A 27,539-nucleotide genomic window follows, 5' to 3' on the forward strand; every position below is an offset into this window, starting at 1 on the left:
GTGACGCCCGCTAATTTTCACAACCCCGAATAAAGTAAAGTTGCGTAGCATTTAACTTGATTTATGTATTTGTTTATTTAAAAAACGTATTTATAGAAAAATATATATTTTTTTATTTGGTAAAGGCTGGTGGCCGCTGCTTTGCAGTAACCCCTCCACGCCGAGAGACGGCGATGTTGCACAAAACTGCGCTGGGACCTACAACGAAAGACACGGCGCGACAACAGCGACAGTAGCGGTACTGATATTTAGCGTAATTAAAATCTGCAAAACGTATCACGTTTGCGTCCTTAGAGATGGGAAACAGTGAGGATGAAGAGGATGAAACCGAGTGGAGGAACAGTTTCGTGGATTCAGCAGCGCATAGCCCCCCTGCTGCTGCTTCAGGTAAACTTTGAGTCTGAAACTGAAACCTGACAGTTGCTCTTTGCTTTCTTATGACTTTCAGGCTTGCAGACATGGTTACTGTTGCATGTATTTTGTGTGTTTCAGGACCTGCACATAGAGTCATTCTGCATTTTGACCTGGACTGCTTCTACGCTCAGGTGGAAATGATCAGAAACCCTGCACTGAGAGAAGTCCCTTTAGGTAAACTCACGTGTTACAAAAAGATTTAAAAATTAAAGTGTAAAAAACTGCTACTGCTCCTAAATGATTCTCACACGATCAGGTATACAGCAGAAATACATCATAGTCACCTGTAACTATGTGGCAAGGGAGAGGGGAGTCACCAAGCTGATGTCTGTGACTGATGCTAAGGAGCGATGTCCTGAGCTGGTGCTGGTTAAAGGAGAAGACCTCACGCACTACAGAGAAATGTCATATAAAGTGACAGGTAAGCAGTGCATCACTGCAGTGTGCTGTGAAAACAGTGCTCAGTAGGCAATAAAATACTTCTTAGTCATGGTGTTCAGTATGACATCAAGTTTCACTCTGAAAAAGTGTAATTACAGTTAAAGAAGACTGGATGAAACTTTTCCTTCACTTTGCTTGGCAGAGTAGGTCCTACATGTGGTCCCACCACAGCAGCACTGTGATTCTTTCCTTTTTCTCTTAGAAATAATGATTTGTCCACCTTTTAAAGCCAGAATTTAATGTAAAAACAGCCGTTTTAACAAAGGCTCAGCTATAAAAATCTCCCACTCATACTCTAACTGCCACTATTTGCAGCTTTCCTCAAGTGCACACTCTTTATAACCCACTGATTGGTTCAACAACCTCCTGGTGGTCTGTGATGGTTTATAACAGCTAAATGGGGTTGATGTATATATTTACCTTTTCTTGTTTGCCATCCAGAGCTGTTGATGTCTCATTGTCCGCTGGTGGAAAGACTTGGATTCGATGAAAACTTCCTGGATGTCACAGAGATGGTAGAACAAAGGCTTGCATACACACTGAAGTCTGAAGACTTTTCATTTAAAGGACACGTCTACAATCATCCAAGTAAGACACATTCGTGACTCTGACACAGTGTGCAGCTGTACACCTGGCCCACTGAAACTGGAAAGTGGCTCGTGAGATATTTGCATGGAGCTTTCAGTTTCCCGATTCGTGAACGGTTCACCTGCAGATGCTAAAATGTGTCACTTTGTGCTCTTTCACGCCCACATGTAATAAGTCAGTTTTTCTCATCTTGCTCAGTTGCAGATGTTAAAGCCGGAAATTACACACAGTTGGCTTTAGGTTCACACATTGCAGCAGAACTGAGAGAAGCCATCCACAGCAAACTGGGCCTGACCGGCTGTGCTGGCATCGCCACGAACAAACTGCTGGCCAAGCTGGTTTCAGGCACCTTCAAACCAAACCAGCAAACCACCCTGCTGCCAGAGAACATCAGCGACATCATGGGCTGTCTAAGCAGTCTCCGCAAAGTGCCAGGTATACATGCTCTAAAAATAGTCAGTCATAAGTAGATCTTCTCATGCATAGGTGAACAGAAGAATAGTAAATTATAGTAGATACACTATTTTATTATTTTGTTGTCCTTAACATTTGGAGGTGTTTTAATCTGAAGCTCTCTGATGTATTTTTGTTGTGTGTCCCTGATAAATCTTTGTGGCACCGTTGTGTATTCTCAGGGGTGGGTCACCAAACCGCTAAGAGGCTTCAAGCCCTGGGATTGGTCAGTGTAAAAGACCTGCAGCTGTATCCTCTGAATGACCTGGTGAAGGAATTCGGAGGTCCCGTTGCTCAGCGTTTGAAGAATCTGGCCCTCGGTGTTGATGAATCGCCTGTCACTTGTACTGGGGCCCCTCAGGTAGGCTGGATGATCCCTGAGATTACCAATATCTACATAAACAAGGGTCAAGAAGCTGCATGTGTATTTGTGCTTCATAGCTACAGTGTGTGCATAAAAGTAGTTTCCGGTGGTGAACAGTGACGCCAGTGCGGATGTACTTTTAGGGAGCGGCAGCTGTAGATGCAGCCCTCTGCTCCCTTCCAGCTTCCGGTTAGTAACCGTGCTGCAGCGTTTTGGACCATCTCCCATCGGCAAAGTAGCGACAGTCTAACACCTGAATAAAGAATAAAGACACGACAAAATGAAGGCATGGACGGTCCTCTCAAAGTCCCTGAAACAAGGCTTCACCTTTGGCATCAGATTACTGTCAAAGATCACTCCCAAGTTCCTTGCAAAGGCTTTATTATAAATCTTTAAAGGGCAAAGATCGTCGAGGTCAGGAGCGCCAAACACCAAACCTCTGTTTCCTGTTCGTTTAAGTTAAGAAAATTTAAAGCCATCCACGTCTTAACATCCTCAAACAGTCCAGTCAGGTTTTTATTTCTTAGCTGCATTTGTGTCCTCTTTGTGTTTCAGTCTCTCAGTGATGAAGACTCTTTCAAGAAAATGTCCTCAACCAAGGAGGTTTTGGAAAAGATTCAACAGCTTTTGAGCGGTGTGGTGGAAAGGTCTGTTTCACCAGCTCGAGGCTGAATAATCACAGCAGCATTTAAGGGCGTGACTTTCTTAGTCTGACCTTTTGTTATTCTGTTTGGAAACCAGGATGCACAAAGATGGCCGGCAGCCTCAAACCTTCAGGCTTACAATCCGTAGGTACACAACGACAAACAAGTGGTTCAGTCGGGAGAGCCGGCAGTGTCCGATCCCGAACCACATTGGACAGAAGATCGGGTCTGGTACGCTCACGCATCGGGAAGAGCTCGGGTTGAAATGTGTAGCAGATTTTTCAGGTTTTTAATCGGTGAAATTACCTAAAAGTAAATCATTTGTGAAGAAAGTGACTCCAATCTCCTGTTCACAACCACAATTTTACTTTAGATATACAGTGTACACACATGTACTGCTGTACTATAGCAAAGGGTCAGGACAAATGTTTTAAAAATATTTGTCCTGACCCTCTGCTTTTTCTAAGCAGAGGGTCAGTTTTTTCCTAGCTCGGCAGTTTCCCCTCAGCTTTAACATGTTTAAAGCTGATGTTTTATGGCGCAAGATAAAAGATGTCAAAAAGATGTGTGCATAATTCTAACATTCGTATTTGTATTTGTATGTCAAAAAAATTCTTGTACCTAAATCGCTGCTGAAATATATGTGAGTCTGAGAAACTGTGCGGATTAGGATTGTTTTTATGTGAGTATGAATCTAAAAGCTGTGAGTCCAGAGTCTTGCGAATACAACTCTAATTTCTTCGACTACGAACTCCTTCCTTCTGTGTGGACTCGAATCCAAATTCAGTTTTTTCTTAATATATGTATATAAATACTGGATACACACGTTATTGAGCTTACCTGTGATGCGTCACCTGAGCTGGTAGCTCCACCCGGTCCACTGTCCTCAGCCATCTTTGAATTTGGAGCATGCTGTGTTTGGTATAATGGCGGATCGATTACTCCCCCCTTGGATCCGAGTCCACACAGAAGAGAGGAGTTCGTAGTCGAAGAAATTAGACTTTGGACTCACAGCTTTTAGATTCATACTCACATAAAAACAATCCTAATCTGCACAGTTTCTCAGACTCACATTTATTTCAGCAGCGATTTAGGTACAAGAATTTTATTGACATACAAATACGAATGTTAGAATTATGCACACATCTTTTTGACAGTTATCTTACTCCATAATGTTTGTGTCCTTTGAGCAGACACAAACAGACTGGCTGTGAATGAGATTATGAACATAGCAGAGACATAAAGAGTCGGTTAATTTCCTCTAGATTTTCTCAAGACAAGAAATAAAAAAAAAACAAAAAAACAACTTGACCAACTTTGAGCGACAGCTTGTTTCCAGCACTGATTTGTGAACCCTCTTTGGTTTTTTTAGTGAAAGCAGTGACTGTATCTACTCAGTTAGGATCACCCTAACTGAACCAAACTCCATTAAAGTATAATTTCCTCTGTCTTTATAGGCAGCAGTGATGATGCTGTCATCCAGCTGCTCCCGTTGGCCATGAAACTCTTCCACAGGATGGTGGACTGCAGTGCCCCCTTCCACCTCAACCTCATTAACGTCTGCTTCAGTAATCTGCAGAGCCGAGCGGCTGCCGTCACCGGGAAGGGCTCGATAACGTCGTTCTTTTCACAGAGCGCATCTCCCAAGAAATCGCAGGTCATCTTATCGCAGTGCCAGGCAAGATGTACTATATATGTCAACACTATTTAGATAATGTTTGTTTAGTTTGATTTGAAAACAAACATAAATAAATTAACAGGTATTAAAAAGTCTTAAATTTAACCTGTGAAGGTTACATTTGTACGGCCCGCTGTGGGCGTCAGAATCAGGTATAAAAAGCTTTTTTTTTTTTTTTTCTGATTAGGGCTGTAAATAAACAACCTTATGGTGACCTTATGGTCCGGGTTTGAGTCTGACTCGTGGCCCTTTGCTGTGTATCTTCACTGTACTGCTGTCCAATAAAGGACGCCTTTTTTTCTTATGCCTTTGATGATGTTTTCACCCAGAACATGAAGCAGAGTTTCACATTGCTTTGCTTATGTGAAGACAGTCCAGAGTTTTTCTTGAATATAATAAATTTGGCACCTACCAAACTTCTTTGGTAGGTGCCGTAAGGCTACGCAGACTCATTGCCTTAAGAATATGATAACCAGTCGTGCTTACGTCCATGCTCGACCCCCCCCCCCCCCCCCCCCCCCCCCCCCCCCCCAAAAGGCTCATTTTGAGCTAGGGAAAATTCCTGCATGTGCTGGAGTGTTTTTGGAAACCCACAAATATTTGCCCATAACAGCCAATGAGAAGAAGGATGAGGAGTACAGCTGAGGGCTAGAATCAGGTTACAGTAACATATTTTCACAACTTAGCAGCATCTAGTATTGATTATACTAGATTATAATATTTTTATAATATTTTTATTTTCATTTTAGAGAGTTTGATTTTCTGTTACATGGCACTGAACAGGAGTGGCCCTCCAATCTCATTGTACATCCTGTATAATGACAATAAAGGCATTCTATTCAAGTCTCACTTTTTGCCAAGCTGTCAGCCTGTGAATGATGACAATAAGCTTGACCTACATATCTGATTGTAAATGCTCTTATGGAGCACTTTACTTAAGCAATCAAAGCACTTCATTCACACCATTCATACAAGCACTTCTTTCTACACCTAAGTGCTTTCTGTCTGACATTCACACACATTCATACTCATGTTCAGTATCTTGCTCAGGGATACTTTGGCATGCGGCCGGGAATCAAACAAACCATCATACTTCTGATTAGTAGATGACCCGCTGTACCTCCTGACATGTGAAGAATCCACAGTGATGGGCTTTCATGACTGAGCATGAAGATTTTTTTTTTTAACTGAAGTTGAAATATGTTTAATTTTAGCAGACTGTGTGTGAACACTCCATAAAGCTTATTGTTACATACCGATGGAAAGTCCTGAAAAACATTCATTTAATAAATACTTTGTAGCCATGTTGGCTCTGCTTTAATCACGAAAAGCTATTATAAAGTTTCAAAGTGGTGCTAAAAGGGTTCTTAAGAAAGAATTAATCTTGGCCAGCAGAAACTCTGTGCTTTCATTGTTTTTCTTTTACACACTGAAGTTACACAATGCAGGATTTTTTTTTTCCTAGAAGGAGTGTGTTAGTACTCTGAATTTCCTCACACCATTTTTGTTCCTCCTCTTTTATTCTCCAATAGGCTGATCCCACTCAGGGTGATGATATGGATCATCAGTGTAGCACAGATGGCATGATTACTCAACACAAGAAACAGCCCACCACACAAAGCTCTTCTTGCTCTGAGGCACCATTACACGGATTCAGATGGCAACAAAACCCTGTTGTTGCTGTAGGAGAGACTCAGAATGCATCCTGCAGCACAGCTGGGTGTGACCCCAATGAAGCAGTGAACACTGGGACACAACTGCCTCCTAATGTCGACCCGGAGGTGTTTAAGCTTCTTCCAGAGGAAATCCAGAAGGAGCTGTTATCTCCTGCCTACGTAAGCTCCCTTTGCAGCACTTCCACCAGCCAGTCAGGTGCTGACGGCCTCCACATGTCAGAAACCAAGCCTCCACAGACACTTACAGACTCAGAAAATGTTAATGACATAAAGGATGCTGCGAGTCATCAGTGGCCCGCAGGCACAAGTGCATTCCCAGGAGAAGACGTCATGGAGGAAGGGGGTCTGTCATTCCCCCAGTCATCTGACTGCGAGTTCCCGGGAAATGTGGACCCAAAGGTGTTTTCTGAGCTTCCGCTGGACGTTCAAAGGGAGCTGATGTCTGAGTGGAAACAGCAGAAGCCAGTCCTGAAGACTCCCTCGTCCAAGAAACCAGGAAGAAGCTTGATGACCAAAGACAGAAAGGCTGCAGGAAAAAGCAGCCAGGCCAACAATTTGTTCAAGTATTTCAAACCCGGTTAGAGAGAAGTGTCTGTTTTCTTTAAGAAGATCTTCTGAGTCTGACTGTTGAGTTTTTCTCTAAAGCAGTTTTTACCTAAATAGGCAACAATACTGAACATTTAAAAAGCAGCTCGAGTGTCATAACATTTTTTATTAAGCATTAAATAATTAATGTCTAGTAGGACATATTTGTAAAGTCCTTTTACAAACTGTATAAAATTTATTTTCTCATATAAAGAAAATTTGAATGATAGTCACATTAAACATGAGCGCTACATATCTACCTGTTGCACAAACCTCCTTTTGTGAGGGGCAGCCAATCAGAGGGTAGTCGGGCTGAAGGAAGGGGCGACCTTAAAAGGAGAGGAGATTAAACACCTTGTTTCAGACAGCTGTTAATGCTGCTTTTAATTGTTTAATTATACAGTACCACACTTACCCTGTGTCCAAACTTTTTCTGTGAAAAGTTAAAATACAAACAAACAGAAAAAGAAAGTCAAGGCAGAAATTAAACTGCACAATTAAACAAAAGAGCAAATTGATGCAAATTGATCAGCGGTTGGACTCATTTTGGGGAGAATCAAACTGCAGCCTTAAAAATGAGCAAAAGGCCAAATTTCAGACATTAATCGTCTGATTAACCCGACAGTGACAAAAATAAACAGCACAGGAAGCTTTACCAGGTTGGCATTTAAAGTTCTGTTTATTTGTTTTTGTTGCACAGCATTTATATGCAACATAGTTTTTTTTTTTTTTTTGCTTTAGAAATAAAAATATGTTTGTAAAACTTTAAAACGTCTACAGACTGTTTAGAGAAGCAGGATTACTTCACTGAGCCTCCAGACCCGAGGCCTGCTTTTTGGTTGGACTATTTCCACTTAAATCCGCAGAAAATCCAGCGTTCAAAGAGCCCCTTTTTCTTCACGCAGGAGTCTGTAAACAGAGCAGCAGCTGGTTCCCCTCAGAAACTCCTCCCTGGGTCACATGTAAGGCAGGGGAAAGGTTCAGGGTATATATACAATGTGCCATCGGATCATGATAGTGCTCATTTATTAAGAACAAGCGGGGCTCCTTGTGAGTGGATGTTTTCACTTCCTGCCCATAGACTGGTAAGGTTTTAATGGTTCGTGCTTGCTGAGGGGATATTGTTGGCTTGACTGCCACTACAGTCGCGTTTGTTGTGTTTTTCCTAAGTAAACAATAAGAGTGTTGATTCAGCCTCCTCGCTCTGCTGATTGCAAATATTAATAATGTGCATGGAGACTCAAAATTTCACAGTAGCATCCCGTGCTGTATTCATTTTTTTTTTCCTTAAGACAAAAGTGTTTACTTCACTCCCGTAACTATTTTGCATCATCAGATCTGATTTTCCATGCTGTGTTTATTGGCCTGCCCAACCCCAGCTGACTGCAACCAAAGCATTGCAGTGACAGAGCGGCGTCATGCAGTGCTGAGCTGTCTGCCCATAGCCCTTTAAGTCAATAAAAGGAGTTTTGTCTGCCAAACAAGCAGTTTTTTTTTTGCTAAGCAAAGTCAGAGAAACCTGTGGAGAGACATTTGACTGCTCATGTGGAAGCCAGCTCCGGTCATGTGCTAGTCCTTCTCTGATCAGCGCCTAATGAGCGGGGAGTTATGACGTCCTGCTAAGCCTGTGTAATGGTCCCGCAGCCTCAGACTGAAAACTGCAGCTTGGGTGGAAGAATTTAACCTTTATAGTTGTTATCCTGTCTAACTCGCATGCGTCCAAACCCTCGTGGTTTGGTGCATGTGAAAAGCAGCAAAGCGCTGTGCTGTGAACTCTGTGGCAGGTTCAGCACTCAGCTGCTGCACGATGGCGGACTGGGACTACGATTATCTGATCAAGCTGCTGGCGCTGGGGGACTCGGGCGTGGGAAAGACCACCTTCCTCTACAGGTACACCGACAGCAAGTTCAACCGCAGGTTCACAACCACGGTGGGCATCGACTTCAGGGAAAAGAGAGTGGTGAGTACCAAACAGACCTGCTGCTGCCTATTTAAACTTTCTATTCAAACTATAGGAAAGTTTCAAAATTTTTTTTACTTTTATTCTACCTCCTCTGTGTGTGTGTGTGTGTGTGTGTGTGTGTGTGTGTGTGTGTGTGTGTGTGTGTGTGTGTGTGTGTGTGTGTGTGTGTGTGGTGAGCTTTGTGTGCAATTTTTATGAATCGCAAATAAGAGATATTTAAAAATCAGAGGTTCTGGCAGTTTATTATTTAAAGATCTAAAGTGCACTCTGGTCTTTTTATTTTATATCTCTTTTATTTTTATCATTTAATTATTATTTAACTCATTAGACCACCTGTCATAAAAAACAAAACAAAACAGGAAAACAAATATTTTAGAAATCTCTCTCAAAAAAAAACTTGTTGGAAAATTATATTGTCATTTATTAGGCAAATAAACTGAATTCATGTTCTTGTGCACAAATTTGATCAAGCATACAGTAACACTCAATCACTGAAAGTGTTCAGGAATGCAAGTAAATAACTGTAATTTGTCATCTTAATAAAATAATAATGTGCTTTACAATTTTTTTCTGCTTTCTTGTAAAACACAAAATTTGAAATTTCATGGATAACAATAATTATATTTTAGCATTAATAATATAATTTTAATTAAAGAGCTTGCACTTGCTGGTGGATTAACCACCTTTATGCTCAAAAAATAATTTTGGTAATCACCAATACTGTTAACTTAGGGCAGCTGTGGCATAAACCTTAAACTGGGAGTTGGCCTGTTAATTTTGTTGAACATTTTTCTGCACAAAAAATTCAAAAACAGCATATCCCTCAGACAAATCCCCAAACACCCCCCGTGGTTCTTGTTCAAGTCAACACAAACAAAAACAGAAAAGGAAGACAAATAAAAATCTGTAAACAGCCGCTGGATTAAATCTCTGAATTTTATTATGATTTCAAATACTTATTAAAAAAACACTACAAATATAGAGGGGAAAATATTTTCTGACCTCATCTTCTGTTAGAAAAACAAGCAGTCGCACAAAAACCTTTGAACAGTTCAGCATTACGATCCAGATTGTTAGTTAAGTAGTAATAACAACTTAACAAGTAACAAACACAAAATCCTAAATAAGACCAGTTAAACTGGAGTTTGCTGAACAGGTTGCTGTTCTTGAAAAACTAAAACAAAGAACTAAATTAAATGCTGGGATTTTATCCACACAGTAAACAAAACCACAAAAATAAACTGGAGCTGCAACACTTCATGCAGTTTTCCTGATATAATCAGTTTTACCAGAAACGCTGGAGTTCTCTATAACAAAAAAAAAAAGGTAAATAAATAAAAGCATGGAAGTATTTATTGGCTTGGCCAATATTGGCTTCTCTTCATTGGCTCCCTGTTAAATCTAGATTAGAATTTAAAATCTATCTCCTCACATACAAGGTCTTGAATAATCAGGCACCATCTTATCTCAAAGACCTCATAGTACCATATCACCCCAACAGAGCACTTTGCTCTCAGACTGCTGGCTTACTTGTGGTTCCTCGGATACGTAAGAGTAGAATGGGAGGCAGAGCCTTCAGCTTTCAGGCCCCTCTTCTGTGGAACCAGCTACCAGCTTGGATTCAGGAGACAGACACCCTCTCTATTTTTAAGATTAGGCTTAAAACTTTCCTTTATGATCAAGCTTATAGTTAGGGCTGGATCAGGGGACCCTGAACCCTCCCTTAGTTATGCTGCTATAAGTCTAGGCTGCTGGGGGGCTCCCATAATGCACTGTTTCTTTTTATTCACCTCTTTCTACTGTTTTTACTTCACTCTGCATTTAATCATTAATTATTATTAATCTCTGTCTCTCTCCCCCCTCAGCAGATGGCCCCCCCTCCCTGAGCCTGGTTCTGCTGGAGGTTTCTTCCTGTTAAAAGGGAGTTTTTCCTTCCCACTGTCATCACGTGCTGTTCATAGGGGGTCATTTTGACTGTTGGGTTTTCTCTGTATTATTGTAGGGTCTTTACCTTAATTACAAGGCACCTTGAGGTGACTGTTGTGATTTGGTGCTATACAAATAAAATTGAATTGAAGTCAAGAGAACAGAGACATATGTATTTGCTGCTTATATGAATATAAAATCTTGATATGCTCACATTTAGTGCCCTTCACAGTTTGTCCATAAAGTAGAGCAGTTACATCAAATTAGTTATTTTTCCTGTGTCATAAGTTTAACTACATCTGTCTGCTCAGCCATCTAATCACAAACAAACGACCCAACAAGTAAAGTAAAAATTGTGTAATTTGGTTTAGAGGTGGAGCATTTGTAGCTTTTTGGGGGTGGATTATTGAGCCCTGTGGTTTGCTTCAGGTTTATACAGGGACAGGTGTAGATGGGACAGCTGAGAAGAACTTCAGAATCCACCTTCAGCTCTGGGACACAGCAGGACAAGAAAGGTAATTCTCCACTTTTGTTTTCATTACATTTGAGGCTATATTTATAAAAAAAATCTTACTTTGGATTATTTGATCCTAATTTTAAGATCATTCCAGGTGGAAGCTCTTGGAGGTTTGTTGTTGTTGTTGTTGTTGTAATTGTATGGTCTGGATTTGCTCCACTCTGAGGAAGATTGTGGAACACCTGAATGCTCCAGACCAGCAAACTTAAAATAATGGCCTTTTAAGCATTTTAGCCCTCATCATCTTAGCTTTTTGAAATCAGACACCATGAGTGTGAGGTGGCTCAGACTCTGAAATCAAGGATGCCACACGCTCGTAAGGTAGTGGCTTTGTCAAGCACAAGGTAGGCTTGACCTAAAGCACACTCTGCTTCATGTTGTAAGACTTGAAATTAGTGATAGAGACCATAAACCTGGGGAAATATTTACTGAGGTCGCACAAGAACCAAACTGAAGGTTGTTTTTTCTGTACAATCAGAATTCAAATTGTCTCCTAGAAAGAATGCGAAAAGATACATCCATCTTTTATATACAGTCTGTGCTCAGAACAGTCTCAGCCTCGTGGGTGTACCAGGGATCAAGTTACAGAAATCACAGAGGGCGGTATGATTCTGGGGGACCATGAAGGCTGGACTCCAGCAGCTGCTGAGGCATGTCAGCCTGGCATCTGCTTGCTAAAACTCTGCATCCTTTCAGGTTCCGCAGCCTCACCACAGCTTTCTTCCGAGATGCCATGGGCTTCCTGTTAATGTTTGACTTGACCAATCAGCAAAGTTTCCTCAACGTCAGGAACTGGATGAGTACGTGTCCTGAGAGCTACCTGCTCTGATTCAGATCGGCGTTATGTCACATGTTGCTGCACAGATGATATTCTCGACTGATTCTGTGTTTCGGGTTTGCTCCCGAGACTTTAAAACACTTCCTGTGTGTTTCAGGTCAGCTGCAGGCTAACGCGTACTGTGACAGCCCAGATGTGGTGCTGGTGGGCACCAAGGCGGACTTCACAGACAAGAGGAATGTTCACGCCAGACAGGCCAGAGATCTGGCAGACAGATACGGGTGAGGCCTCACAAACACTGTTTTAGTTATTTAATTATTTAAGGGTTTTTTTTTTCCTCTGTGCACACAGAAATATGGCCACAGTTTTTGTTGACATCAGTAATGTTTATGAATACTGCCCTGGTAATAAACTAGATGTTACAGTTTTGTGACTTCTTTATACAGATGAAGTTTGCATTTTCCACAGGTTCATATTGTGTAAACGAGTTCAGATGTTTACATTTTTTTTTCTCCAATCTTTGAAAATGATGGAAATCTGTTTAGGTTTGGACACGCTCTACTTCTATCACCACAAGGTGGTGCTGGTTAACACTTTTCATCGCTGCCGCCCTAAACCTGGATCTGTAACACACCTGTCGCGCAAAGAGGGTCAGGTGTAGATGCTAATCATTTTTAAGATCAGCTAATGTTTTTTCTCTGTCCTGCGCTCTCCTAAGCATCCCCTACTTTGAGACGAGTGCGGTGACAGGTGTCGACGTGGACCTGGCGGTGACCACCCTGCTGGATTTGGTGATGAAGAGGATGGAGCAGAGCGCATACGGGGGCCACGGCTCCGAACCCAACGGCAGCCCCGTCTCCAGCCACGAAGTGGAGGAGGCCCCTGTGAGGAGGAGGTGCGCCTGCTAATGTTAGCGCCACCGGCTCATCTTTTCTCTTTTGCCCCATTTATCACTGCATATTGAGATCCCACTGTTTTCTGGAGCTCTACAACAGTACCTCCTAGATGAGACATTTTGAGATCCTAAAACCAAGCAAAATATGACACATACATGAGCGGAGAAGAGCTCGGGAAATCTGATTATTTTCATTATAAATTATATTGTTGTAATGTTATTTATTCACACACTGTGTATCGTCATGTAATAAACAAGAGCAGATATACCGGATAAAAGAAAACTGCAAAATGAAATAACTGGATGTCCACTTTTAAAAAAGTACAGTAGGGTGCACGTCTTAAGCCACCCCTCATTCCTTTAGATTTTATTTTGAAAGAGCCACACTTAATCAGTAGTTCTCTATGTTTCTGAAGGCCTTTCAGTGTTCGCAAAAACACATTATTTGTTCCCATTTCTTTAGTTGAATCTATAAATATGCCAAAAATAACAGTTTGAAAGACATAATATAGCATTTTTGCGCTAACAAGGTAATTCCCAAAGAGCTATTTGCCAAAAGCTTGGCATATTTTGAAGTCCATCAGTGAGTGTCTACAGCCATCTGTAAAGCACAGTGTCATAGTTTGGGGTGCATTTCAGCCAGTGGTGTTGGGGATCTTGTCAAAGTTCATAAATTATGAATCCAGATTTGGATCCACTGTGCAATATAAGCATCTGAATGACAACAGCTTTATTTCTCAGCATGACAGTGATCCCAAACACCCTGCCAACACAGTAAAAGTATACTTGGAATGAAAACCACACCGCAGAACACAACCAGTCAACATTAGTGAAGAAGTGAGATCTTCAGACAGAGAACGCAACAAAAAGGATATTTAAAGCAGAGCTTTGAATGTACTTCAGGAAGCCTGGAGAATTATTCCTATGTGGTCTGTCTTATTTAAAAGGCTGGCATCTTCGGTCTGCTCTTGTGTTTCTTATTGAAGCGTGTGGTGCCACTGTCTGAAGACCTTCAGAGAGCTTCAGTAAAAGTTCTACAGATACCTGTGGATGCTTTTGAAAGAATCATTCCCCTTTAAAGTAAGTCATCTACAAGTGGCATATATAGCCTTCAAACCTCAGTCACAGTATATGCAGATAACTGCTGGTGTCAGGGTGCACGTGTCTAAAGTTAGAAAGGGATTGGACACATTTACCCTCCATGAGAGGCATTTCAGTAAAGATCCTCTGCTGTCCAAACAGGCTCAAAATACCCATAAAGACAAAGACCAGGCCCTTTGGAATAATGTGCTCTGGGCATACAAATCTAAGAAAGAGTAGACCAAAGGCTGCTTTCTAAGCATACAGCATGGGGTTGGAAATTTTCTGGTCAGGGGATGCTTTGCTGCTTCAGGGACCAAGAGGTTCTATCAGGAATGCTCAGATAATGTGAGGCTAAAAGTGGAAGTTAAACTGGAAGGATAATGATCCTAAGCCACAGACTGTACCTAAAAGATGGACATAGCCTCTGGCTCTGTAAGCCAATGCAGAAGTACCTGCAATCCTTCCAGCCAGCCAGCAGGCGGTGACTCCCATAGTTGAAGAAGACTTCCAGTGGCATATCGAGAAAAAAGCTCGGCTCTCAAGTAAACATTTTCCTGATGAATTTATGTGCCCATGTTGTACTTTCCATTTACATTAAACACGTCACTTTGTGTTAGATTTTTGATTCACAGATTGTTAGTGGATGAGCTTTGTATCCTTTTGCAGTCAGATCCAGCCCTGGGCTTCTAAGGGCTGCTTTTAAAAAGGTGTGATGGCAGTGGCAAAAACATTGTGTGAGGCTTCACAACAAACCACTTATATACAATTTATGTATCCTAAGCACACAGCAAAACAATGATGGTGTGAGAGAGACAGTACACACAAGAAAATCCTCAAGCATCTTGGAACTGGAGGAATCTTGCATGAAGAGTAGTTAAAAAAAAAATAAGAAACTGAAGCTGGTGAAGATGTTTTTTGGGTTTTTGTTTTTTTCTGGGGGAAATCTACTTTTGTCCACAAGAAAGTTCAGATTGCTTTTGCTTAATTAATAAATATCTGTATATATGTAAAGTATAAAATGTATCAAATGTTTGGTTGTTCAAATATGTTGAAAAAGCCAGAAATGACCTTTTACATGCCTGTAGTTACTGTTAGTTTACTTAAAAAAAAAATTAATCTCCATACAGGTCATACCAGAGAAAAATACTGTTTTATTTGACACATTGAGGCATTGATGGAAGGATATGCAGGCACATAATGTATATTTATCATGGAGCATAATCAAAAAACATTTCCTGTAGGAAGTGGTTTGTTACATGGATGATTGCTGCTGACAGAGCAACCGAGACAGTACAGTCCCTCGCATGATTTATGACTTTTATACAACGTGTACATAAGCAGCCAAGCCCTTTTATGCATAATGGAGCAAAATCGCCATGCAGATCGAACACAAGAACAATAATGTTAAAGGGTTGTTGTTAAAAAATGAATCCTGTGTGGGGCTGAATTTGGAATAAACACACTTAATGTTTAGGTTATGCGTATCGCTGTCTGGCCATTTAAACTTACTGTAATGCACAAAAGACTATACATTAATCTGACTGGGAAACGGTCATCACAGACTTTCTTGGCATTGGTGTATCTTACACACATCTTACACCGATTTTGAACGTTATGAGAAATTCTTTGGAGGAGGAAATATCCAGCAGTGTACCCCTGGATATTCCGAGCAAATCATTCATAGATTTACAAATAAATTCCACCGCTTTATTTAAGAAATCTCTGCAGAACAGCAGCTGTTTTCTAAGTGTCAGCCCTAAAAATGTCTAATGGCTGTGGGACCACCCCAGTGTTCATCTTTTCACATTAATTTGGCAGATGCAACAGAAACTGATATTCGGCATCAAAATTTTATTCTTTGAAAGAAATACTTGGTGTTAGCAAAGACTGTATAAAAGACAGGCATAGCTCCCAGGTCTGAAAAGTGAAGCCAAAGTGCCTTAAAGCTGCATTCCTTTTGATGGCCAGCAGGGGGCAACTCCTCAGGTTGCAAAAAAGACTTCCAGCTGTACAGAAGTCTGTGGAAAAAACACCCCTCAACACCCTCAGTACGTGACTTTATAAGCATTTTTATGGTGATTTCAGGTAATTTCAGATCACTGAATAAATCATAGTTAATTTTATGAATTATGATCATTATTAGGGTCAGAAAGGAGGATTCTCCGAGATATGAAGTTGGCCAATATGTTTGCTCACTTGCCACAAAGAATTTCAAAACACAAAGATGGTGACAGCAAGAACGGCCACTTTGAGACTCCATATTCAGACTTTACGAGCTAGCAGGAATTTTCAGGGTAGCTACTTCCATTTTTTTTTTCATACAGTCTATGGGCATTTTTTTTCAGACAGCTTCTTAAATCAGTCTCCATCGTTTCTACTTTAAGCACATGGTCTTTGGTGTACCTACAAAACATTCAATGAAGGGACTGCTTGAATTACTCGTACACATCTATAACAATCAAATTCCTAAAATTCGGCTGCTGTTTTTTTTTTTTTTTAGCAAGATGTTTGTTTTCATGGTTGTTGCTGTGACTGCAGACAAAGATTAGACACACGAGTTAATGATCGTGAAACGTTCGTATTTCCTAAAGAGATTCACAAAAATCCCTTTGTGTGAGACAGATGCCTACCACGCTGAATCTCAATGAGAAGAAAAAACACACACCACATATGGTAAATGTGCATGACTGCATTGCTTTGTGTATTAAACCTCAGCCTAAGCCAGAATTTGCAATAAGGAGCACATGTTGCAGAGTCATGGGATGGTCATGTGGCCAGCTTTTATTTGTTTGGGTCCAGTCCTCCTCAGCCCCAAACCCCAGCAGTCTGTTTCAGTCTGGCATGATTAAGGTGGACTGTTTAAGACCCCAGGACTATCTACAGTTATAAAAAATAAAGCTTGTTCATTTTTAAGTTGATCTGTAGAAGTTTGGTCCCAAGTGGAATACAGCGTTCTTTTTTTTTTTTTAGCCTTCAAACAGCTCTCAATCAAAGATGAGAGTGATATCTTAAAGAATACGCCACCAGGAATACAAACAATACTAAATAATTACATTTTACCCTTTAAAACAATCTTCAAAAATTTGTACAAAACTAGCCTAAAAGATCTGTTAGTGCCTCACATGCATTGCCACTTAAATGGATCATGCTGTTTGTACAAGATGCAGTAAGCCATATAATTCATTGATTTTGCCTTGCATCACGAATATTAAATTTGATAAAGTTACGCTAGGAATGAACGACGTTTCTCCAGTCAACAAAAACCCATCTAATAAATAGTGAAACTTAATCCTTAGCTGGCTATTTTGGAACGAGTGGGTAACCTCAGGATCCGTTATTGATTGGAAAAATTATATTTCTTTATGTTTTTAGCCATGACTTACATCACATGATGGTCCAAGTCTGGTAGCCCCCCCCCCCCCCCCCCCCCCCCCCCCCCCAGTCAAAACTGTTTTCCTGGTCTGTTTTTTTGTTTGTTTTTGTTTTTAAGCCTCTGTTTACTAAGTGAGAATTTAAGCATACCTATTCATTCTGTTTTCACCACAAAAACTAGATGTTACATAATTATGTTGTTAGTAAATAATAAGTATCTACACCTACTAAATTCCCTTATGTAACTCTTAGCTAACATTGGATTCCTAATGTTTCCATTCAGACAGAAAATAATCACTACTCACACTAAACTAATCGAATGGTTTGTTAACTGCAAAACCTTTCAGATTAAAAAGCTGCTCACTAATAAAGTCTTTACTAATACTGATATTGGGTTTTATGTTTGGAAACAGATCACATATTCACGCCTGTTTGTTAGGTTGATGCTCCCTATGTCGGCCTAGGACACTAGGCATGAGTTTCACTTCCTGATTAAGTAAAGGTAGATATACACCTTTCTCAGTGTGCAGTGGTTTATAGCTGCCAATTGGTTGCTAGCTGACGGTCCAGGCTTTGGTCTGAAGTATTTACCACATCCTCATATATCAGCAGTGTTTGCACCAGCCGGTAGCCCCTTCAGCAGAGAAAAGTTTAACTCAGGACCCTGCGAGTGCTTGAAGTTGCTGGATGTCACTGATATTCTGGCTTTTTGTTGCTGTGTGGATGCCCCGTTTTTCAGCCCCAAACCTATTTGAAAACTGCTAATATGCATGCAAAACCGCCCAAAATAATATTATTACTTATTTTTAACTAAGTTTTAATCGCCACCATGCTGCATCATATTCAAGAACGACGCACACTGGTGCACAATCGCTCCCAACAAAAATCCTTATATCAACAAACAGAAGCAAAGCGAGAGAGAGAGAGGAAGATGCCTCTTCTGCTGTTTACTGTCAGTTTGCAAACGCTCACTTGTGACTTACTCTCTGCTTCTGGACCACAAACATTTACCACCATCACTTCAAAGCAACCTAAAGCTCCATTTTGCACATACCCAGAGCAGATTCAGTGCATCTAGGCATGCACACATGATACCCACTTATACAGTATATATTTATACTTTTATATATTTAAGACTGTTATTTAAATATATATATATTTAAACAGAGCATGACTGACCATTTTTTGTGTAAGCTTTAGTCACTGTGAAAACCAACCACAGGCAGGCAATTTCAGCACGGTTCTTCAAATCCTGCAGTGAGCTTTGCTATCATTTGCTTCAGACGCTGTTATCCACGGCTTCAGGTTCACCTCACTCTCCCGCCCCGTTCTGTAGTTTAGATATATGAATTTAACCCACTATGGCATCATCTTCTCACTGCTATCTGACAAAAGACATAAAGTTTGAGTAGTGCGCGTCATGATGGACTGTTCAGCACGTGTGTCCGATTGTGTTTGATTATAAATTATCCTTTAAAATTTATATGTTTGAAAAACTGCCAAATGGATCGCGAAACAGCCCAAATTTGGTTCACCTGGCCAACATGATTTTAACGATTAAAAAACTTAAAACTGCCCAACTGGGCAGAAACCCACCTGATCTAGCAACACTGGAGCCTTCAACTGGGTAACTCAGTACCTTCAGCTAATGGGTTAGCTTTGCATATGATTGATAACGGGGAAATTTTCAGCTACCAGGTCTTATAAAACTTAAAAAATAACATATTACATGTCCTTGGGTTAATATGTGTAAATAAAACTGCAGTTTTACAGAGTGTTTGAGGGTTTTTTTTGCGGGGGGGAGGAGCGGGGGGTTCATTACTTGGGCCTGATCTGTGACTTCCTGAGGTCCCAATTTAGAAAGTTAGGTTTTAACCCGGCTCAGGTACGATATTCAAACTCGGTAATCGTGGATTTACAAAAAGCTGGTGCACTGTTACTCCAGTCTTTCATGTATTGTGATAACCTTTGAGTTGTAAACATCAGTTCTTTTAAAAATAGCCCACGATGACGACAAAACACAATGATCTCATATCATAAATGCCTTTGCTAAATTTGTACAACATGAACCTAACTTAAGTAAGTTTACCATTATATCTATTTTTATTTATATTGATGGAAAATGACATTTGAAGTCTTGTTGGTAGATACTGGAAATGTCTCATACAGTCACGCAGGCCGGTAACACTTTCTGCAGTTCTTATCTAATGATCACAAACTATCTTCTGTCCATGAATTTATGGCTTATTGTTGGAATGTTGATTATTATTCCAAAAATTTTGAAGTGGACAGTCAGGCTGTCTACAGAGAATAAAAGACACACATATATTTATATAGAGCACAATCTTGTAAACAAATACCATCTTCCAGAGCAGTGCAGATTGTCTGACACCTCATAGGGGAAAAGGCCTGAAAACAGGAACTGCACCTCTCTTGAGACATTGAATCTGATTACAAAAAAACACTGATCTAACTCTTTCCCTGAGATTAGGCAGTGATTTCAGTGTACAGAATCGGTGTACTGTTATAAAGGTGATTAATCAATCTGTTTCGAGCAGAACTGGAAATTTACTGTGTTCCCACAGCTGAATCCCCCCCCGTGGACTCCAGTTAAAATAGACATCTGTTCGGTTCAAGCCGTTTAGCCAGCAGCCATGCAAAGGAGACTAATGGAAGCAACTGAGCAGCATGAAAACCCCCTAACTGTGATACCAAACACAACAACTTGTTGAACGAATAACGATGCTGGGATCTACAACTCGAGTGAGCCTGACATCTTCATGTAAAATTACAACGTGACGCGAGTGCATGTTTGCAGGGTGACCATGAGTTGCCTAAACACTTATCATGCTTATCATGTGTGCCACAACATAAGGATGAGCTGAGCTTATGTGTGTCTGTAATGGTCTCTGGAGCCGCATCTTAAACCATCCAGGACTCATCGAATGTCTAAGTGCAGTGCGTCAGGCTGAGTTTGATCACGCCTTCCCTGTGCAGCTTGTAGAGCAGCTTGAACTCGCTGGGCAGCTGGTGGGTCTCCTGCCACTTAGTGGTGAATTTGGTCCCTTTCTTGTCATAGTAGTGGTATGGCAGATCCTTGCCCGTGTTGGGGTCCCAGCCAAAGGGCCAGAAGCCATAGAGGTGGATCTCGTCGCAGATGGCTGAGGCCAGCGTGTACATGAGGATCCCAGTGCTGAGACGTTTGGGAGAGAGATTTTTAGTCTTCCAGTATCTGACAGAAAAAAAAAAGACAAATAGATCACAAATTCAACCAGAGTGTACAGGACTATAACTTATTGGTCGTATTGGTCAGACTTTAGTGAAACAAGATGGATTTGTCCTGGATATGACTGTTTGTTTGCCTCCTTGCCTTCTAAGTGGATTTTAATTGTCATTAGTTTATACAATACAGCCAAACAATGGCAACAAAATGTATAAAGTTCTGTATTTCACAGATTACAATAACCTTCCCAACTGTGCTGGATCGTGAGCCGGATGAACTACTCTGTCTTTGGCATTCTAGTTATTGTTATCCTGTTGTTTCCTTACACATTTGTTTCCTGTAATACTTCTGTGTGTCTGTCTGTCTCTGTGATTTTTGTCCTGGTCCTTCCTTCAGCTATTTCCTGTTTTATTTTGAAGGTTATATCCTCATGTGGGTTTTTTTTTTAACTGCCATCCTTTGTCCTTTTCATGCCTTTGTTTGTGTCTCTTTCCTGATGGTGTGCATTTAGTTCCTTCACTGTTGGTAAGGTTGTAGCCTCTGTGTTTTCTCTGCTGACTTTCTGTGTTTTGGATTTATCTTATTTGCTCATTTTGAGATGTTTCTTCAAGTCAGCTAACCAATAAATATTCCCCTGAGCAGTTGGTGGAGACCAAAAACAAAGTGAAAAGGAGCTCAATCCTAATTCAAAAACCTGGAGCTGAGTTGAGATTTGGCACCTCTGGTTGACATTATTGGCATTTTTCAGTTGATTTTTGGTTGGATGTTTGAATTAAGGTCTTTGGTTAACATAGGCTTTAGCTATTTTAATGTTCTGCCCCATACAATAAATATGAAGCTAAATACCCCACATGCAAATGCATGGAGCTACTATGTGTACATCTATTTTTATGGCTAAATGAGACCAAGTTTCTGAGAACATTCGGCAGACATAGGAGCGCTAACAGGGCTGACTTTAAAGTCATGGGTCTGCAGTTTGTTCATACCCTTGCAGTAGCGTGTTACTTCTTGCCATTGCACTTATGTTTAAAAAGCTATAAAGGTTTTATAAAGATTAAAACATGAGCATAATAAACATTAAATTCCCACAGAAATTTATTATTTTCTGCAATAAGTAAAAAGTCTATGAAAAAATCCTATTGGCTTCTAGGTTTGCCTACAAAATCTGCCATCTCTGCAATACTCAGCTGGGCTAACAGTCACCAGCTGAAAAGAAATATGAATATGTGTGACATTAAGCTACTCAGAATAACTTAATGTTGCGGCTGTTGGCCCCAAGTGGTGAAAAAGCTGTTATATTAACACATATATTAACTATAAATTTTATCTTCCAAGATAAAGGAACAAGAATTTTTCCAAAACTGTAGCTGAGGAGTTATGGGTCCTTGTAGAGCTGGCCCTCTGTCTGTCGCATTGAGTATAAAACAATATTATATATTGAATATATATATATATAGGTAATTGTATTTATATCTGGACATTTTTCTACATTTATACAAAGGTTTGATTTAATGCTGATACAAACATATAGTGAGAGAATTTAAAAGGACTGTATACCACATCTAACTTTTTAATTAAATGCTGATTCTGCACATCTGTAGTAGCATAACAAATTATGAATCAGATCTTACTTGTTCACATCATGCATGATATTTCCTGGCCAGGCCAGTTCGATCTTCAGCTGTCCCTTGTGCTCCACAAAGAAGTCCACCAGGGTCCGGGTTACTGTAGCTGAGGTATGGAGGAAGAAGGCAGGGATCCACAGAATGGCTCCCTCCAGTTTCTTTAGGTTGAGGAAGAAATTATTTCTGTCTTGAATGGTCAGCAGGTTATTGTAGTACCTCTCCAGGATGCTGGGGTTAAAGGTGGTCAGGTTGGTCTTCTTGCCCACGTCCTTGGAGTAAATGTCCGTGGGGGCAAAGTTGCAGCGGAAGACAAAATCAGCTTGGTCGATTTCTGGGCCACAGTGGCTGCCGGTGAGGATGCCGCTGTTTCCCACCACAGCGCACATGCTGTAGTGCTTATTGAGGATGGGAGAGGTGTCAGGAAGCAGAGACTTGAAGTTGTTGCTGATGGAGAAAACGTATTTGTGGCTGGAGTAGTCGAAGTGCATCAGCTGGCCAACACGCACGCTGTTCTTTGTGAGGGAAAAGTTGTTGGGAATGTCGATGTAGTTTAAGATATCTTTCCTGAAAAAAAAGTGATACGATAAGCAAATGCCAAAAGCTGCAGTTCCTCTAGTGGCCACTTGAGGTTGTCTCTAAAAGCAAATCATCCCCATAGGCTCTCATGTTAAAATGCTCAACTTCACAGTATTAAAAAGCATGTTTTCTCCCTCATACATACAATGTTTTTGGCTTCTGTGATTAGTTTTTCCCTTCATAACATCTTTTTTAATAACATCATCCACCTGGATACTGGAGTTAGGGGCATGGGCTTTGACTGACAGATGTGTGACAAAGGAGTGGAGTCCAAAACCAATTTGTGACATCATGTCCATCTTTTATGTAGTCTTATGTTACAGGCACATAATTGATATATTGTTTGCTTTCACAAATGTAAAGATTGCCACTTTTAATTGTTCACCATCAGTTTTAACTTCAATACCTTAACTTGTTATTTTTTAATTTTTGATTGGACAACACAAGCATGAAGAAGACAAAATGAAGAGGACGGATATTTACGCTGTCAGTTTTCCAAACAGACCAGAAAATATTCCAACAATACCAACACAACTGTGCTTAAGTTTTCCAAAGAAGAGCAGAATTCAAGTTAGTAGTCAAATCTTTTACCTCAGCTCATAAAAAGCCGTCTTGTTGAACTTCCATTTGGACGGTTTTCCTTGGAGCTCCTCGTTTAGGGCGTTAGTTAATGGGATGAAGGAGGGGTCCAGGAAATTCATGGCGAACTGAGACCTGAAAATAATGTCCACAAAAAAAAAAAAGTCATCATGTTGTTACAGCTGTACTGGATGCTGTTTAGAAAGATCCAATGAGATCTGCTCCTGCAGTTTTCACACTTTGCAATGTCATCCAAAGGGCTGGATTGGTCCTTTGGCCGGTCGATTCTGGTGCCTGGGCCATATGCTTGACACCCCGGTTTACAGTAAAGATATTGTTTTATATATCTTAGCATTAGACTGTATATATGGATATCCTAATGAATACATTTCCATGCCTTTCATGTAGGCTCCCTTTGCTTTCTGTATAAGTGGTATATGGTCAACAGGTTCAGCACCTTGGACAGCTTACTGTTTGATTTACATGAAGTATATTGACGGTAAAGTATGAAGTCTGGAGTCGTGCACAAAAGGCCACACTGTTTATATCAACCCAACTCTGCATCTGATCAGCTACCTTCATTGCTATGAAAATGATCACTCACCGAAAGCCTGCATGAAACATAATCCTCGGGCCTCCCATGTAGTATTTTGAGGAGCCGAAGAGGCTGTCTTTTCTCAGAGAGACATAGCTGATGAGTGATAAAATGAGCACGGCGACGCACAGAATAACCAAACCCAGGGCCTTGGCGATGCGGACCATCTTGGGAGCGTTTTCATTCCTTGTATGTAGCTGCAGCGAGGGGGTGGCCTATGTTGTTATTCCCGGGACTGCACAGTACTGCCGCCCGTCTGAAAAGCACAGATAAACTGGCGCTCATAGGCTCATATAATCGTATAAAATGGACGGCTGGTGATCTTCTGCGGCTGCATGATGAAGATGCCGCGGCTCGGTCCGCTCTCATTCCTCTTCCTCTCCGCTGCGGCTCGATACCATCCAGGCTGCCGGTTTAATCAAGGAGATAGGAGCAGAAATGCGTGTCAACACATCCCAGTCAGCTACACCGCAAGCCCCGTCCTTCAGCAGCACCAGCTGCACCAGCAGCATCACCTCCTCCTCCTCCTCCTCCTCCGGCCCCACCCCCTCACACTCACGCTGATGCAGGCTTCCGCGGAGGTCTCGGCACAAAGAGACGCTTGTTCGGTAATCAGTTCAATTGGACAGAAACAGAGAGATGACAGAAGCTTTAGGAGTTCAGAACAGGAAACAGTCAAATCCCCCTTCAGTCATGCGCTCTGATATTTAATCTCCACATTCAGGCTGGTGAAAAATAAAATATGAACACTTACTTTAGTAAATCTGGGGACCTTGTAATTATTTTGAGTACTTTCGTTTCATTCATTCCGTTTCATCATATTTATACTAAGAGCAGCACAAAGATTGGCCTGCATTTTTAAACAGGCTTCACCACATTCACTAATTGGCACGCACACGCACACGCGCACGCACGCACACGCACACACACTCTCACTATTATCACTATCGGTGGCACACTGGGAGCAATTTGGAGCTATTAATACTCAGTATTGCCCTCAGCTCTCACATAATAATGAACAATAGTCCTAATAATACTCTATAACACCACTGTAACCTGATTCGAGTTGAATCAGGATTAAACAAAGTCTAGAAGCTGGTCTTGCCACACAGAAGCCTTCTTGAAATGCCAATGAGACGTATAGAGTCACCAATCAAATTTGACAAAAAAAAAGAAAAATCTTCCACGTTTCCTGATTTTGATCATGATAACAAAATTGTACCATCTTTTCTGTTGTGGAATTTGGCCATAGATTTCAGTTCTGGTCCTTGGAGTCCATGTTTCTCTCTTATGTCTCAGTAAAGGGCATGTTCATGTGCAGGCTGGGGACTGATTAGTGTGCTACAGCTGCCCAGTGATGCTGACTGTCTTTTGTCTTCATCATATCTGATGTTTTCAGACAGATTTTTTTTATACTTGCTGTCATTCTAAATTAGGGAGCACCTAGAGTTGAACCAGTCTTGATCTGGGGGGTCAAATGCTCTCCTGCTGAGCTATACCCCCTGCGGTATGTTACACTACAGCATGGACTTCTCCTCTTTCAGCTGTGGTGCTGAGGGCTGTTGTTTGAGGGCTGAATGAAAAGGAAGTAAAATCTGAGGAAGTTATTTGAGTAATTCTATTTCATCTCATTTATGATGTCTGGAAATAAGACTATCGTAAAATAAGGTTTTATAAAGATTTGTTTCCTCTGGAAGTTAAATGTTTACCACCGACACTTTCTGCTGAGCCACAGAGGACATCCTGTGGCACAAAGCTGGTGCTGTCAGATAACTTTTTAAACAACTGCAAGAGCAGTCATGAAAAATGGATGACATTTATTACTAGGGGGCATCCGGACTTGAACCGGAGACCTCTTGATCTGCAGTCAAATGCTCTACCACTGAGCTATACCCCCTACAGTCACCAGTGCACAACAGCACAGACCTTGATATTTCCTCTTATAGCTTAAAATAAGCTTTAGAGCAGCCTTCTTCCTCTGGAAGTTCGATTTCTGCCACCACCTTTGCTGCTGGAGAACGTCTGGACACTTTCTTAGAACTGCTGGCCTCCTGTTTAAGGAATAGTTTACTTTCACTATCTTGACTCTTGAGAAAAGTAGACAAAATTCAAGCAAAGGTAAGCATTTAGAAAAAAAAATGCTAAAAATACAGAAAACTATTTGACTCATCTACTGCAGACCAAAGAAACCTCCCTCTTCTTTCAGCTGCTCCCTTTAGGGGTCGCTTCCATCTCACCCTATAGCATCCTCTTCTGTCACACCAACCCTCTGCATGTCCTCCTTTTGGCTTTGGTCAACAGTAGCAGTTTCATAAAGGCACACTGTTGGCCAACAGCACCGGAGGTCAATACAAACACTTCACGTGCAGTTACATCTATCCAAATAGCAATAAATAATAGGGTAGTTGTTTGAATAAAACAAAAAAAAAAAAAAACTGAAGACATTGCATGTATGTTTTATTTCTATTTTAGTTGTTTTATTAGTCTAGCTTTATTTTTTGAGTTCATTAAATTATGTAGTATTTTACTTTTAGATAGCTAACCTTGGTTTGACCTTGAGTCCATCCAGGAAACTGCTCTGAGAACAGTCCTCCTTTCAGTCCTGTGTACGTCTGCATATCATGTGCTGTATGCCTGTCCTGTAGCTTGTTTTGTCCTTTTTGTTTCTCCGTTTTCCTCTCACCCCTCTAGCCTGTCCCTCCATGAGCCCAGTTCTGCCAGTGGTCTCTTCCTGTTAAAGGGGTTTTTTTTCCTCCCCACTGCCGCCAAGTGCTGCTCACAGGGGATCACCTGATAATTGGGTTTTTTCTCCAATACTTTAGGGTCTTTACCTTGCAACAAAGTGTCTCGAGACTCTGATTACTGTTGTTGTGAACTGGGGGTATAAAAATGAATCGACCTGAATTAATCTCAGAGGTTAAAAATGAGAGGACTCTTAGTTTTTAATTATATAAAAAATAAAAACTAGTGTGCACTGAAAAACAGAGAGAATTAAAACAAAGAACAGAAGTACATAAAAAGTACTTTTTTTAATTGGAGGGGTTATTTCTGACCTTCCAACATATTTCACATTATATCCAAATACAATACACATTAAGCACCATATTCATACATAGAATATAAAAGTTTTTTAGGGGTGGGACTCGGTTAAAAAATAATCCAATTAATTAGGAGCTTTGTAATTAATTAATCGAAATTAATCGCATTTTAATCACATTTAAATATTTAACATGATAAATATTAATTTGTTTGGTTGATGAGTGAATCAATATACATAAGCTTAAACTTCAAAATTTGGTTTATTTTCCCACCAGTCTACTACACAGACCAACAAAGGGCGGGAGTGCTCCTGTGATAAGCAAAATCCTGAAATTATTAAAAAAAAAAAAAAACTCCTGAAATTAAAGTTAAGTATCATAACTGGATAGTTTTATTCAACATTAATGTCTCACTTAATATAGTTGGAAATTAATCATTCTCTCAGCTGTATTCCTTGATGTTGAAATGTGTTATGCTTCTTTTAACAGCTTATTTTGAATTAAAGATTAAAAATTAAACCACAAA

At 40.6% G+C, this 27,539-nt stretch overlaps 3 protein-coding genes and 1 non-coding gene across 6 annotated transcripts; 2 read left to right on the forward strand and 2 right to left on the reverse strand.

The window, feature by feature from the left end:
* Positions 1-199: 199 nt before the first annotated feature.
* Positions 200-7,521, forward strand: poli (polymerase (DNA directed) iota). Of its 2 annotated transcripts, none has more exons than XM_030737519.1 (10): positions 200-387; positions 493-588; positions 671-835; positions 1,297-1,443; positions 1,642-1,878; positions 2,079-2,257; positions 2,816-2,907; positions 3,002-3,189; positions 4,362-4,582; positions 6,115-7,521. In XM_030737519.1, exons 1-10 carry the CDS (start codon positions 297-299, stop codon positions 6,838-6,840), a joined length of 2,142 nt encoding a protein of 713 aa, XP_030593379.1. In that variant the 5' UTR covers positions 200-296; the 3' UTR covers positions 6,841-7,521. The 2 variants fall into 2 exon arrangements, with proteins under 2 accessions (XP_030593379.1, XP_030593380.1); XM_030737520.1 differs by having other exon boundaries at positions 3,002-3,135; positions 6,115-7,519.
* A 47-nt stretch (positions 7,522-7,568) lies between these two features.
* On the forward strand, positions 7,569-15,442 carry LOC115785715 (ras-related protein Rab-27B-like). Of its 2 annotated transcripts, XM_030737531.1 has the most exons (6): positions 7,569-7,928; positions 8,628-8,803; positions 11,162-11,247; positions 11,946-12,049; positions 12,185-12,308; positions 12,746-15,442. In XM_030737531.1, the coding sequence occupies exons 2-6, from the start codon at positions 8,651-8,653 to the stop codon at positions 12,933-12,935; spliced, it is 657 nt and encodes a 218-aa protein (XP_030593391.1). In that variant the 5' UTR covers positions 7,569-7,928; positions 8,628-8,650; the 3' UTR covers positions 12,936-15,442. The 2 variants fall into 2 exon arrangements, with proteins under 2 accessions (XP_030593391.1, XP_030593389.1); XM_030737529.1 differs by lacking the exon at positions 7,569-7,928 and having other exon boundaries at positions 8,581-8,803.
* Positions 15,443-17,463: 2,021 nt separating this feature from the next.
* Positions 17,464-24,447, reverse strand: LOC115786345 (sia-alpha-2,3-Gal-beta-1,4-GlcNAc-R:alpha 2,8-sialyltransferase-like). Its single transcript, XM_030738463.1, has 4 exons — positions 23,985-24,447; positions 23,393-23,515; positions 22,232-22,789; positions 17,464-20,609 (listed from the first exon to the last, which is right to left on the reverse strand). The coding sequence occupies exons 1-4, from the start codon at positions 24,140-24,142 to the stop codon at positions 20,327-20,329; spliced, it is 1,122 nt and encodes a 373-aa protein (XP_030594323.1). The 5' UTR covers positions 24,143-24,447; the 3' UTR covers positions 17,464-20,326.
* A 1,353-nt stretch (positions 24,448-25,800) lies between these two features.
* On the reverse strand, positions 25,801-25,872 carry trnac-gca (transfer RNA cysteine (anticodon GCA)). Its single transcript has one exon. It is a non-coding gene; the product is annotated as a tRNA-Cys (tRNA).
* Between the last annotated feature and the right edge of the window lie 1,667 nt (positions 25,873-27,539).

This window comes from Archocentrus centrarchus, chromosome 9 (assembly GCF_007364275.1).
Source record: "Archocentrus centrarchus isolate MPI-CPG fArcCen1 chromosome 9, fArcCen1, whole genome shotgun sequence".
Classification (NCBI taxonomy): domain Eukaryota; kingdom Metazoa; phylum Chordata; class Actinopteri; order Cichliformes; family Cichlidae; genus Archocentrus; species Archocentrus centrarchus.